The 15097-nt window shown below is 35.3% G+C and overlaps 1 protein-coding gene across 3 annotated transcripts; it reads right to left on the bottom strand.

Annotated features, from left to right (window-relative positions):
- Nucleotides 1-6721: 6721 nt before the first annotated feature.
- Nucleotides 6722-12918, bottom strand: LOC112791195 (crossover junction endonuclease EME1B). 3 transcript variants are annotated; one of them, XM_025833927.3, is made up of 13 exons: nucleotides 12626-12918; nucleotides 10774-11190; nucleotides 10311-10469; nucleotides 10124-10227; nucleotides 9844-9972; nucleotides 9612-9765; nucleotides 9319-9428; nucleotides 8866-9041; nucleotides 7783-7846; nucleotides 7566-7684; nucleotides 7372-7461; nucleotides 7139-7253; nucleotides 6722-7063 (listed from the first exon to the last, which is right to left on the bottom strand). In XM_025833927.3, exons 2-13 carry the CDS (start codon nucleotides 11069-11071, stop codon nucleotides 6887-6889), a joined length of 1695 nt encoding a protein of 564 aa, XP_025689712.1. In that variant the 5' UTR covers nucleotides 11072-11190; nucleotides 12626-12918; the 3' UTR covers nucleotides 6722-6886. The 3 variants fall into 3 exon arrangements, with proteins under 3 accessions (XP_025689712.1, XP_025689710.1, XP_029152986.1); XM_025833925.3 differs by having other exon boundaries at nucleotides 10774-11234; nucleotides 12626-12912; XM_029297153.2 differs by lacking the exon at nucleotides 10774-11190.
- Nucleotides 12919-15097: the final 2179 nt, after the last annotated feature.

Raw genomic sequence — 15097 nt, 5'->3', positions numbered from 1 at the left:
TCCAACCCAATTTCCTACTAAAACTCCCTCACTGATCATCTTCTTCTGCTCTTTCATGGTGGAACACTGTGCCAATCCTCCATAGCGATGGCTCTGCCGCCACTGCCTCGGTTACGGTTGGTCCTGGTGCCACCGATGACTCTACTTTCGTTGTCTCCACCCATGTCTCTGCTCTCACTACCGACGCCTCTGCTCGCGCTGCTGCTGACGCCTCTGCTGTCTCTGCTGACTCTGCTTCTGCCGCCGATGATTCCGCTGCTGCCGCCGATGATGCCGGTGTGACCTCCGAAGTTGGCCTCCCATCTCCACTTCACTTCTGCTGTCACACTCACACAGTAGCTATGCTTTGAGCTCTTCCATGCAAGGAAGGAAGAACGATGAGGCAAGTGTCTTATGAAATACCCCAGATGGAGATGACACCATTATCCTGGTCAGAAATGACGGATTCGAATTGAAGCTACCCACAGGGATGGTGTGAGCCAATTTGAGAAGCTAGATTTATTATTACTTCTTGTCTTGTTCTCTTGTGGTTCTGCATAACCCCACTTCTTCATCTATATATCCACTTCCCATTGATAAATCAAGAGAAGAGAGGGACAACTTCCCAATTGATGAAACAGAATTCTTGTTGTTGGCATAATTAATTTCACGATCCATTGCTATGTTTGACCAAGCATCCATGAAAATCTTTGGTTTATCACATTGGAAAGTTTTCATAGGAACCAGAACATGGTTAATGGAAGTTTGAGAGCGCTTGTTGTGTTGCTGATGCACATTCCAAGCTCCAGAACGGACACACTAACAATGCTCTATGACTACCCTAATGGTTGCAGATGATATAGTGATCTTCTTCGTTTTGGTGATAGTAGATCATGGGATAGGAAAGCAGAGAGTGAGAGTGAAGAAGAACTTCCGACCGTTTTAAGGGTAAAATGACGTCGTTTAGCAAGTTGTGCTGTCTCTTCACGTTTCAAGTTAGCAAACCGTTAACGGCAGTGTAAGAAACTAACGGAAGTGTCAAAACTTTAGATTAGACTTATCCTTAATTATTAGCCACTCTTTTTTTTAGGATTTGGATCCTTTAAATTTTAGATTTTATTTTAAAGGATAAAGTGTGATCTCTCACTATTTATTTTATAGGTCGGACTAAAAGAAAATATGAGAGAAAAACTACTCAAACATGAGAGATCATACTTTACCTTCTCAAGTGAAAATCTAAAATTTAGAGGATCTAAATTCAAAGAAATAAGACTGAGCCAAAGTTTACAAATATTATAATATGAAAGCAATGAAATCGAATCTAAGAAAAAGGATCATATATAATTAAATCGTGCTTAATTTTAAATTTCAACTCAAAGCAATAAAAATAAGTGAGAAGTTAAAACGGTCAAAATGTGAATAAAATTGCTTAAACTCCATAAAGAATCAAAATGTGGAAAGATATATTTGATCACTGAAAAAATTATTTTAAACTGAGAAACTCTATTATAAATAAAGGATGATCCTAAATCTGAAGAAGACTTTAATTATGAAATTTACAAGTACTTTTAAATTTTAAAAGATTTTTCAATCACACTAACAAAGCAAAAATAAAATAAAATGCAAGTACATGTGAATATTAAAAGCTATTGTCATTTTTCTTTTTTTTTATTTTTTATTTTTTATTCATGTATTATTTCTTTTTCTCTTACCAATTTTCTCTTTATATTTATTTTTTTAACATTCAAGAGTTTCATTTCATTTATTTCACTTCTAAAATAATTTCGTCGCTAATAAAAAATCTGTTTGTAATAAAGATCAAATCTATCTGTAAATTTGTTTGTATTAAATAATTTTTTAATTGTACAAACACATTGTGTAATCTTATAGCTTTTAGGGGTGGCATTGGCAATAGAGCGGATAGGAGCGAGTTTTGCTCTATCCGATCACATTCCATTCTACAATAATTCGCATAGAATTCACTATTATCTTATTTGTTGATAGTAAAAAGTTAAACATTAATCCGCCTCTACTAGTACTCGTCCTTATAATTATTAAAATCCAATAAATTAAATTAAATTTCAAAATTTATATAACCATCTCATCACATATATAACAAATTAAAATAAAAATTTAAATATGATACAATATTATTAATAATTTAATATATTAAAATTATATATATTTATATATATTATATATATATTGAGACAGATAGAGACGTGTATTACCTAAACGAACCCAATCTGTTTAGCTAAATACTCATCCCAAACTGATAGAGACAAAATAAATATCCACTAATTCGAATAGTATTACCATATCTAATAACTTTACTAGATTCTTTACAATTATTGTTTTTTATTCTTCTTAAAATCTTTTCTAACCATCAATAGAAACTAATTATTTTTTGCATTCAAGCAAAGCTCTAGGCCGATTAACATAAAGGAAGGTCGTATTTGTTTTTTAAATTGTGATTAGTGATACAAATTTGATTGACACTTTCTATTGAAGTTAAATCAAAATTCAAGCAAAATAGATATAGATATGTTTGATTAAATTAAGAGATAAATACTGTTTTGGTCTTACAGTCAAAATTAAAATAATTTTTAATTATTTTTTTCTAAAATAGTCTTCAACGATGCATTTTAAATTAAATTATCCTGTTAAAAATTTTTAGACGAAAATATTCTTATATTTGTTCTTACTCCAATTCTACCATCCTCCATCACTACCTACTTACTCCCGCGAACTACTAGTCATTCCTTTTTCCACAACTATCAATTTCTTCCATCATCAACAATAATACAACATTTAAATTCAAAAATTCATCATCGATAACAACAATACAACATTCAGATTCAAGAACAACACCACCAACAATATCATCCATTCCAATTCAATCATTCAAAGTCAACAACATCACCGTAATTCATATTTTTTTTCTAAGTAAGAAAGAAAAAAATAGGACAGAACAACACAACAATTAAATTCAATAATACCACCAATAATATCATCTATTACAATCCAATTATTCAAACTTAACAACATCACAGTAATTCATATTTTTTTAAAATAAAAAAAATATTAGGTTAGAGAGAAAAGAGAGATGCAGTGAGCACAGTAAGAGAGTAGAAAAAGAAAAAGTAGAAACATCATAATAATTCATATTTTTCTAGAATAAAAAAGAAAGAAAAAATTAGGACAGAGAGATAAGAGAGATGTAGTGAGCTTAGTGAGAGAGGAGAAGAAGAAGAGAGTTGGACAGTGACGGTGAGAAAATTTGTCGCCGAAAAAAGGGACTGAAAGGAGTGGGAAAACGCGGGGAGGAGAGGGGGGAGAGAGAGAGAGAGAGCTCGAGCGCACGCCGAAAAAGGGGTGTTCATGGATCGGATCCGATCTGCATATCCGTGGTGTTTATCCGAATTCAATCTAAAAATTGTGGTTATAGATCTGATCTGCAAGGCTATTGGATCGGATCGGATCCGATCCGATCCGCACACTAATAGGATCGGATTATGGATTTTATGTATAGGTATCGCATATTCGATCAGTATATCTGCGGATCCGCAAAAATAAATAAATAATATTCTTTTTATATTTTATTTTAACTAATAATTATCATATATGTTGTATTATTTTAATTTTATTATTTAAGAAAAGTATGTTTAATATTATTTTAAAAATAAACATATTTAAAAGAGTAGAAAAAAATTTATTAATGTTTTTTTAATAAAAATAAACTTTTAAAAATATTTTTGTGTTTTGCGGATATATCCAATATCTGATCCGATTCGCAAATGTGCGGATCGGATCCAAATTTAAAAACTGCGGATATTGAATCTGATCCAATGATTTTAATTCGGATCGTATCGAAATTTTGACCATATCCAATGCAATCCAATCTGATCTACATTCACTCCTACCGAAAAGGAAAAGAAGATGATATACACACACGCCGAAACTGCCTCTACGACTCCTCTTTGAAATTGCCACTAGTAAAAGGAGATCTGAAACCACGGTCAATGTTGCTCTCTCTCTCTATTTGTTGCGTCATCGGTGAGGACGACACTCAACTTCGCTGACGTTGTTCTTTCTCCTTCTCTCTTATTCTTCTTTTTCCACCAAATTCTCGTTCGTCCTCTTTGCTTTTCTCTCTCTTTCCTTTTCATTTGAATGTATGCGTGTAGTTTAAAAGAAGAGTATGATAGCTAATTTAATTAGGTTGACGAAGATGAAGATAGAATTGGGGTCATAAAGATAAGAGGGTAGAATTAGTGAGATAAGGATAAAATTGTCAAAAAAATAATTTTAAAAATAATTTTAATGTTAAAGATCATTTTAAATAAAAAAAATTAGAAACGATTGTAATTTTAACTTTAAATCTTAAAGACTAAAACAATATTCATCTCTTAAATTAATTTCTAATAATTTTTAACTATGAATTTTATATAAAAACTATACTTGTCAAAAAGAAATAGTATTTGTAATAATGTTTTCATTTATTCGTTTTATTGACTTGAGTTAATTTTATTATTAATATTCCAAACATAAAAATACATTTGTTTCCTTTGATTTTGCCTCATCAAATATAGGCCTCCTTGACTTCTTGTTTGAATTTGAAGAGAATTGAATCGATTATAATAAAATTGCTAATGTGGTATGATATAAATGAAATAAAACAAAAACTTTCATTTACTTTTGAAACACCTCAAATTTTCATTTACATATTTGCTAAAAGAATAAGAATTTATACTATATATATAATCAGTTATAAAACTCGTATGACTTCTTGACAAGACTTAAAGGTTGTCATAAGTTATAACTAACAAGAAATAGATAATATGCTTATTTTCTACCAAACGGAAGTTAAAAGATCATTATGATTAGCTTGGGAGGTGGCTTAATAAGTGAGAACCCAATCTTTACCTTGAGCCAATGATTGAAATACTAATTACATATTGCTACCATGCATTTTTGAGTTTGATAGATAGAAGCTCTCACTCACTCTTCTTTTTAGCTCATCATCATATTCATGGCCTCTTGGGAGAGTAACAACGGTAAAAACATGAACGTAGCTTCGGATACTAATCATAGTGGTAGCAAAAGCAACGAAAAGAAGCGATCATCATCAATCGATGATGGCAATATTGTTGTAGAGAACGTAGACACATTCAGAATAGATTGCAAATGCAGCAGGTCAGAGTGCAAGAATAAGTGTTGTCTTTGCTACAGGTTTGGAGTTGGTTGCTCTCTTCGGTGTAGATGTAAGAGTTGCAAGAATATGTACGGAATCAAAGACTCCTCTTCGGTCGCAAAGGAACAAGAACATGCTAATGATCAAGAACGTGATAATAATGATGATAATGGCCGCAAGAACGAGGGAACAACGGATAATGGATCAATCAATGATGGCAATAGGGGATGCATCTGCAAAAAGAGTAAATGCATGCAGCTCCACTGTGAAGCTTCAATGCTGAAAACTTTTGCAACGATTCTTGTTCTTGCAAAAATTGCTTGAATAGAGTAGAGAATAAGGATTATGTGAACGAGACAAAGAAGGAAATAGAGTTGCGTAATCCACGGGCGTTTGAACCCAAGACTACTGTTGTTGAGAACGTAGCAAGACGCAGCAAAGGTTGCATCTGCGGAAAGATTATGTGCAAGGAATATTATTGTGGTTGCTTCAGATATAAAGTTGGTTGCTCTCTTCAGTGTGGATGTGCGAATTGCAGCAATCCATATGGAACCAAAGCCTCCTCTTCTGTCGCAAAGGAGCAAGAACGTGCTAATAATGGCAGCAACAACGAGGGAACAACAGTTAATGGATCATCTCCTGAATCCCATCATCCAGTTGTCGACGACAATGGCTTAACTCAGGTTGGTCATGCTTAGGGGAGAAAAAATGAAAAAGATATGTTGCTGTTAGGGTTTTAAGAATCATAAACCGTCTAGCCAGTGCTTGTTCGTATCATTACCTACATACCTACCTAAGTACCTATATTTCATTAGATAGTTTTACTATTGAATTTGTTATGTTGCATTTCCTTGGAATCAAATATACACGTATGAAGCTTTCTGATAATTCATGTGGTTATGACTATGAAGGAAGACCAGAAGGATTATTATCGACCGCAAATGTTACTGGCCAGAGAGAATGAATTCCACAATATGCCAATGCCATCAAATCAAGTTGTGCCTGTCAGGAGAAAAGGACCTGCTGCCGCTGCTAATTATTATTATTATTATTATTATCGTGTTTTTCAAAACCGTGGTGATGCACCTCATTATCAGCCTCTAACCCCGCCGCAGATTTCGAAGAAACATTACTGAGCAGCAGAATGCTAACATGCTTGGGGAACCTAGTTGGCAGGGACAATCTTTTCAGAGGCCTCTTCGTATCTATTACGATAATTCTGCAGGGCCCTCATCAGTTCAGAGTAGTCAGCAGTATCAACCTCAGCAGAGTTATGGTTCTCATCAACAAGTAGAAGCACCACCAAGTGCAATGACTTGGCAACGTCTATTCCAGCCAAATAAAAATGATGCAACAAACATGCAAGCGTGCCACCCTCATCCTCACCTTCATGGCCATGGGCCATCTAAGTTTCTACAGTAGAATAATGGGCGTCAATAAGGTTTCAACGTAACTACTCCTTATTGAGTATGTGGCTTTTAGGCTTTTTGGTTTGTTATATACGTTCTTAACGTTCTGTGCAAAACCTTAGCTTGCTCTGAACAAAACTGTAAAATTAAAATGCTAGTTTAAATTGAGTCCAAACCAAGACCTATTATGTACACTTGACACAATTCATTTAGAAATGACAGAATGCATTCCCATGTTGATACCCTTTCTTAAATAGGGATTTACATATTCCGACCCAAAAAGATTAGAAAGCTCTATTGCGTTTTATGATTGACGCGCAAAGAAATCAGCACCATCCTCAATGTCGTCGGTTCGAATGCTTCCGCTTTGCGCCATCAGAATTCTATACACTCTCTTTGAACAAACCTCACCTAATCTTCTGTCGCTGCCAACCAGATTTTCTACTGTCAGGTCTTTAAGTAAAAATTCCTTCTCATGCTCCTGTCACAATACAAGTCTCGCATTTTCATACTGAAACACGTATAAATGAAAAAAAGGACAATAAACAAAACATACCGATTTGCTTGGATCCATATAAACGCTTAACAAGGACTTCATGGTTGGGTATTTCTTCCAAATAGCAATAGCAAATCGAGGCTGAACCTTGGGGATAGCAACCAAAGCTTTTAACCTATTCATAGAAGCCAAAGTGAGGAACATGATAATATAACTGACTGACTAGCATGTACTTACTAATAAGAGGTTCTTAGCATTTCCTTATATAATAAAAAGATGTAAAAATCACTCACCACAACGATTTCTTTATTAAATTACGATCAACACTGTCCTTTGGAACAAGGGCTCCATTTGCACTCACAGATAATCGAGTTAACTTCTTTCTGCAGTTAAAATCAGCAAATAACCGGCATTTTAACTCCTTTTTCTTTTGGTGTGTGGGATTAACTGTATTTCTGAAGAACAATGGGGTAAACTGGTCAAGTACCTAAATTGACAAGATGCTAGGCTGGTTGTCAAACCAGAAACATGTTCAGCCAGTTCAGCTTCATCCACACACTGCCTGGAATGAACTTTGGTGAAATGAGTTGCTAATTTTGCAAGCACCTACAAGGCAATTTAACACAAAGTAGATGTTCAAACAAGGATCAGAGGTGAAGATTCAAAATAAGACTTTATTTCTGGTAAAAGGTCAGTTCCTCAACCTCCTCAACAGGCGGACGCCTCCAACTGCTATATTTATCAGGATTCTTGTACTTTTCCTGTTCCCTAAAAGATCATGCAAATCAATGTTGTTGGGTACCAGAGTAACGGAACTAACAGAATAACGCAACTAAAATTTGAAAATGAGAAACGGGATGGAACTGATCACAATAATTTATCTTTAAACAATTTTGAGAATATTATGACTATGTGAAAAATTACAAATTCTCAATTACAAGAAGAAAATTACAACACTTTTATACGTGTATAAAATAACACATGCACTCACTAAAGATGTATTACACTCACTAACTCACTTTAGTTACACTCTCTCACTCTCTAACAAATACACACACCTCGTTATTAGACACGTACTCTCTTTTATACTTGTTGCTCACTCACACTTTTATTCTTAATTGTGCACACACTCTGAGCACTACCCATAACACATATATATGAAGAGTAAGGCAGTGATGATTACAAATAACGTACATATATTTTTATTACAACCACTACTTTCTAAATATCTAAACCATGCATGCATGCATCATTATTTATTTTTAATTGATTTCTTAAAATATCCACTGCCAACTCTTTAATTTGATGACAACTTAACACTTCCTTGTCATCATATAATTATTATGCTTAGAATAATCTTTCCATTTTTTATTAAAATAATTCTGTTCTTCACAAATGTTACAACAAAGAAATATTGTCGAGAAAAGGAAATTATAGTTCATCAATAGGCAGGTCAAGAATCAGAATGAAAGCAAGGGGAACCAATCTTAAACTGACTGATTTTCCTTAATAATATACAACCAACTCCACTTACATGTCAAACCATCATATTAGATTAAAAAAAAAAGGAAACATGAATTCTCTTACATACAAATCATATTGTAAACAGTAAAATTACGAAGTCTAGATTATGAACAAATGAAGTAGATTTAGAACAGCATTTCTACACCACATCTGCATGTGCACACATTACAAAATTTACAAACAAAATGCTATGCACAAAACTATAAATGCAACCAATTGCTACCTGAATTGATGAACAAAGGAAAATACAATATATAACTCACCTTTTATTAATGTAAGCCATCAATCTATTGGTGAGATAACAAACTGTATAGGATGGATAATGACTTTGAATGCTAGAGAGATGACCCCAAAGAGAATCATTTGTGATGAGGTTACAAAATTTGTCAGCTTCATAAACCAGTAACACATATGAAATCTCAATTCTTTCAGTTGAATGCTGCAAATAATATATAAAATTCATATTCATATCTATCCAGCATAAGAGAAAAGGGGGGGGGGGATAAGTTTAACAAACCTGAGGGTCATAAACTAGAAAAATAGAGCAAAAAATTTTTCTTTCAGAAATTATAATAAAATAAACATTGTAAGCAGAAAACACCTAACAAAAAACGGGATACACCAAAAAACAAGATAGAAAACAAATGATACAGATTACTGTAAGAGAAATGCTTAATTTGTTTAGTCCTTGCAGATGAAATAAAGGAATTTCTTACCTGTGAAAGTTGTTCTGGAACTTCCATATGCCATAAAATTGACCCTTTGATGGGATTTGATGTAATCTGGTATTTAAGCCCCTTTTCAGAAAATCTAGTAAGCAGATGTCCTGAAGCAAGAGAATAGAAGTTTTATGACAAAACATCCATAATTGAGAAATTGCATCAAAACTTATCATGTAATTATGGATTCGGATAAGCAAGAGGAGTAGAGTATGTGACCAAACAAACATAATTAAATAATATGAAAGAAGTTTATCATGAAGTTAAGCATTCTGGTATCGTCAATGTACCTCCAATTGATCCTGATTCAACTACCATCGTGTCAATTTCTGCTACAATGGAATTTGTGGCAAACTTCCCTTTTTCCCACTTCTGCTTTTCTTTCTCCATTTTTTTAAGTTCTGCAGCTTCAGCTTTAAGTGCTGCTTTTCTTAACTTCTCTTGCTGTACACAGGATTTTCATGCATTATAAATTGAACCATGAATGACATAAAATATAAATCAGAGCTCCATAACACATACTTCCTTTTGTAGTTTCTTTTCCTCCATCAAGCGACTTCTTTCCTCTTTTGTCATCTTTGTTCTTCCCGTTGCTTTGCCAGTGTTCTTTGCAGAAACAGTTGATCTTTTCTTCTTTTGGACATTCTCCTCCTGGTCATTACATGAGCTCATACAACTCATAATCACAAGAAATAATCTCAAATGCATGCAGCTAAGTGCAATAAGTCCCCTTTTCATTTAAAAGCAAATAAGATAGGAAGAAACTAATTTAAATTGTTCATGAAATTAACAGCCAACCAACCAATTGAGAAGATGTTGGATTTGAAGGATTGTCCCCAGAGTTTTCAGTTTGAGTATCATTTCCACTTGATATGTGCATCTCCATAGTTTCCAATGAATGTCTCTCTGGAGTTATCAAATAACATTAGCAAATAAACACAGCATTTTCAGGTCATGAAAAAACGAGCAAATTTTCAACAAGCATGTACCAGGAGAACTTCCAGATCCAATCAAATTTGAAGTCCATCTTGAACCTCCTGAACCAGGAAGATCCAATGCGGGGACCCTTGTTTCATTCTCGTCACAATTGTGCAGAGTAGAATTTTCCGACTCGTTATCTGATTCCAAACATATCATTTGACTAATTCCTGAATAACAATCAGACAATGAAGACACCGTTCAACTAAATGTTTTCATTGAAACCAAAACTTTAAACGATGAAAGAACAACAATTACCCCCACAACATACAAGCCCAGTTTTGTTAATAAGATCTTTCATATTTGAAACAAGCAGTAGTGGATCAAAACAGCACATAAATCAGAAGTGTAAATTCCAATGTAACAATAAAATGCAGCAAGTGAATAAGCGTTACACGATTTCCAGCACCTTCAGAATACTGATTAACGAAGAATGAGTAACTCTAGGGTTTCAGAAATAGCTGCAAAACTAACCGGAGAGGTTATTGGGCAGGCAAGTGGAAACCCTAACATTAGGATCGGAATGAGAAGTTGGAATGCATTTCACGATCGCCACTTCAGAATCGAATTGCAGGGACATCGGAGTCTCGGCGACGAACGAAGGTGTAGACGAAGAATGTGCACCGTGTTGCAGCTGGGGTTTCTGTGGGGTCGGGTCGTCATCGATGAGGAAAATGGTCTGGTTAGGTGCCGGTTCGGTTCGGCGTTTCTTGGATTGGATCGGAAACGGCGTTGAAGGGTCATCTTCGTCAGAAAGGATGATGGGTTCCATGATGTGTGTGTTGGTGCGGTGCGGTGCTGTGCTGTGCTGTGCTGTGCTGTGGTTGTGCCGCCACCGGGGGGTTGTGGTAGTTTCTGTCTTCGAATAAGCGCGGGATAATTCACCAGAGACTATGTTTGGATCAAAAGAAATCATATCCCGATTAAGCACAAAACTGGATAAATGATAAATCCTATTATCAGACAAAACATCACAAATAGTCCATCACAAGAAAACACCAAAGAATAAATCGAATTAAACATCAAAGAATAAATCGAATTAATTTGACTCGATTTACGTTATATTTACTATTGATACAAACAAGGTTGCGAGAACCGGACCGGTCATTGAACTGGTCAAGTGACTGGTTCAATGGTTTAATGGTTCAACCGGGCTCGAACCGTGGTTGAACCGGTTTAATTAATAAACTTTTGTTTGGTAAGGATGTTAGAATTTTATGCACTTGTATATATAAAGTTTGCAGCCAAAACAAAAGTGATACGTCTGTAAATTTGGATCCAACAACAAGTAGCCAAAGTAAAGAAACACCCAAAATAATCAAAATGAAACTTTTCTGCAGCAAGCATCATTAACCCTTAAAATTAAAAATGACAAATTTCTCATTCCAACACTAGCATAGTATGCTATGTTCTTTAACTGTGATTGCAATGCAACAACAAACCATTATGTCCCAATGTCATACACAACATCAAGGTAATACATTTAAAAAGAATAAATAAATAAACAAAAGGAGTTCAGCTCAAAACATGAGTAAGCCCTTCAAATACCCAAAAGTTTATTTGGTCCTTTGAATATGCATTTGACATCAAATTGATCATCAATTTATATATATTACTAAAATGGTCAAATTAGTCCCAAAGATATATGAGACATCTAATTGTCTCTTCACTATCAATCTGTTACATTTCTTCATAAAATTAGACCTCAAAAACATAAAATTGGTCCTTGATGAACAAAAAATTGATTATTAAAGGACCATTTCGATGCTGTTGACACAAATGAGCATCAATGTGGGTACCTGAACTTTTCTAGGCCTACATGAAATATAAGGATTTAAAATAACAGAATAAAAAGCAGCAGAAGCAAAACTTTGAACAGAAACTGAATTTTAATTCAATTCTCTAGCAATAACTTGATACATCATATGCATTGTTGGCTCTGTATAGAAAAGAAAGATCTGAGAAAATATTTGCCTTGGAATTATATCAATTCATACAGCATTTAAAATCCAGAATTATATTCAGCAAAAGTCGATGTAGCATTCAAAATCCAGAGTCCCAAAACTGTATCAATTCTATATAGCATTCAAAATCCAGAATCCAAAATTGAACTTATATCAAATTTATATTAAGCAAATTCAGAATTACAGAATCTTTAAGTCATATAATTAACAAAAAAAAAAAAACTGAAAAGCAGAAGAAGAACTCTGCATCAAGCCATCAATTCATATAATTAACAAGACAATTGAACTAACAATCTTCCAACAAACAATTCATATAGTTAATTAACAAAATAAAAAATTAATTCAAAAACCCAAGAACTCACCGTGGCAGAGAGCAAGAAGGCCTGAGTTCCAGAACGACGACGCCGACGACCAGGGCGACCAGACGACACCGACGACCAGGGCGACCAGACGACACCGACGCCAGAAGCTCCAGAGGTCAGACGACTAGATGACGACGCCGCTGACAGCAGCTTCGATCCGCGACCGGGAGTTCCTTCTGCCGGCGTCGATTGTGGAGCTTGTTGCCGGGTTAGGGTTCGAAAATGGAAGAGGAAATTAGGGCAGCTATGGGTTAGGGTTCGAAAATGGAAGAGGAGATGGATGGGTTGGGCGGGTGGGTCACTAGTACACTAAGGGTTTTTTTTTTTTTTCTCGGCGCCAAAACGACGCCGTTTTGAGGGATAATGAAAAACCGGTCGATTTGAAAATCCGGACTGGTTCACCCGGTTTGTCGATTAACCGCCGGTTAGGCCGATTTTTCTATCGATTTTTTGTAAGACGGTTCTAAGAGTCACTTGGACTGGCCAGATGTCCGATTTTTTATTAACCTAGTCGAACTGACCGGTCCGATCCGATTTTCAGAACCTTGGATACAAACACAATAAATCGAACCAATCTAATTTAATTTACTACTTATATAAATTATTTATTTTTTATTAATTTTAAAATATAAATGTCAATAAAAAATAGAAAAATATAGGTAAACAATAATACTGGTAACAATATGAACAATGGGATTATAATAATAAATTAATCATGAATTTAATTAATTATTTGATTAATTTAATTATAATAATAACAATTTTTCAAATTTTAAAAAATCAGGTTTTTGAATACTGAACAGTTATACGTTTCCTCTCCTCTCGCAATATATCTCCTCTCTCTCTCTCTCTCTCAATGGACCTTCCCTACAACGAAGCCAGCCATCGCCGTGCACCCACAACCGACACTGCCTCCCTTTGCGCCAACGTCCGTCCACCCCCCAAGCGACGAAAATTTTTTTTTCCGACAGCCCACAACCCGCGCACGGTGCAGCCCCCGTAGGTCACCGTGTTCACGCACTATGCAGCCCCTGCAGCCCACCGCGTCCACCATTGCACCCTTGTCGTCACTGACTGATCCGTTGTAATACACGAGAGAGTTGCGGCTCCCATTTTATACGTACGTGACCTCTCACAGCCATTTTAATGGAGGACAATTTCGTTGAACTGATTTGTCTCGCACCATATTCTTTCATCGACGACATTACCACGCATTCGATCAACAACCTTTTCAATTCGTTTGACGGGAAAAGTGAACAGTCGGACAAGGTAACCAATGTATGTTGTTTCTTTTGGACGTATGTTTATTTTCATATAAATTAGATGGTTATTATAAGATCAACATTCTTAACCCATAATGATATTCTTTTACAAAAGGTAAAATTTAGATGGTGTTCTTGTTGGGAATAATACACCATTCCCCCTTGAGAAAACACATTTGACAGAGAAATAAAATAGACACAATCACAACTCAAGAATTTAACGTGAAAACTCCAATTATCGGAGAAAAAACCACGGCCGTTGTCAAATGACAACCAGAGAATATCACTATGTGAAAATTGTTACAACACATAGACTTCTTTCTCTCTAACACCGGCACCCCAGTACACCCACACTCTCTCAAAGCAAATATCTAACTATACCTCACAACACTCTCTAATCAAAGAGTACAGAGGAAAAGAAAAATCAGATACAAGCTTAAAGTGTTTCTGACTGGTGCAAAAACAAATGGAGAACTTAGCCTCATATTTATAGCCTAGGCCACCCACTCCATTTGTTATCCTAAGCAATGTGGGACTAATTCAACCAAATCCTAACAATCTCCACCTTGATTGAAATAGTCACACATCTTCAGCTTCTATTGTCAACACCGACAATTCTTTGCTACCATTGTCTATACCGACAATCATAGTTCAGAGAACTATCATACTCCACCATGAAAGTATACTCACTTGGAATTAGACCACTCCAAGCATTTCGCCTTGGTACAGATCGAAACCTTGCTAAAAATTCATGGTGCAACTTCCAAATTGGCTTTTCCTGGAAGTTCTTCAGCCATCGACCTAACTCCGCCACACACCTTGCATCTCAACGCCAACCAATGCCCGTGTGCAATTGTGGACCCGATTGCCACAACTTATCCTTATCCATGGCAGTGCGGTAATACCATGAGGATACTTCTTGTCTTCTAGAGAACATCATCTTCTCTCATAGAGAGAGCAACCAGAAATCTTCTCCTTCAACGCCTTGTGCAAACCTGATTGTATCAACACATCCTTTACTTGTATTTGCCACAAGCCAAAATTGATTCTTCCATCAAATTTCTCTATTTCAAGCTTCACAGCACTTGAATATCCTGACATTGTTGCAACCGTATACTGGAATAGTATAAGTCAACTATAGACCGTATACTAAGAAGGGTCCCCAGGAAAGAGAGGTGGGTCACAATGGACACACTTAAATACCAGGTCT

Source organism: Arachis hypogaea, chromosome 3 (genome assembly GCF_003086295.3).
Source record: "Arachis hypogaea cultivar Tifrunner chromosome 3, arahy.Tifrunner.gnm2.J5K5, whole genome shotgun sequence".
NCBI classification, from domain to species: Eukaryota; Viridiplantae; Streptophyta; class Magnoliopsida; order Fabales; family Fabaceae; genus Arachis; species Arachis hypogaea.
This window is presented reverse-complemented; position numbering and strand designations above follow the sequence as displayed.

Excerpts from the sequence above, each read along its gene's own strand:
- LOC112791195 (XM_025833925.3), bottom strand. The coding sequence starts at position 11,215 with ATGATTTCTTTTGATCCAAACATAGTCTCTGGTGAATTATCCCGCGCT. Across the intron at positions 7,847-8,865 it reads ATGGCTTACATTAATAAAAG|GGAACAGGAAAAGTACAAGA; the intron begins GTGAGTTATATA and ends ATGATCTTTTAG. Across the intron at positions 7,462-7,565 it reads CTAGCATCTTGTCAATTTAG|AAAGAAGTTAACTCGATTAT; the intron begins GTACTTGACCAG and ends TTTTAACTGCAG.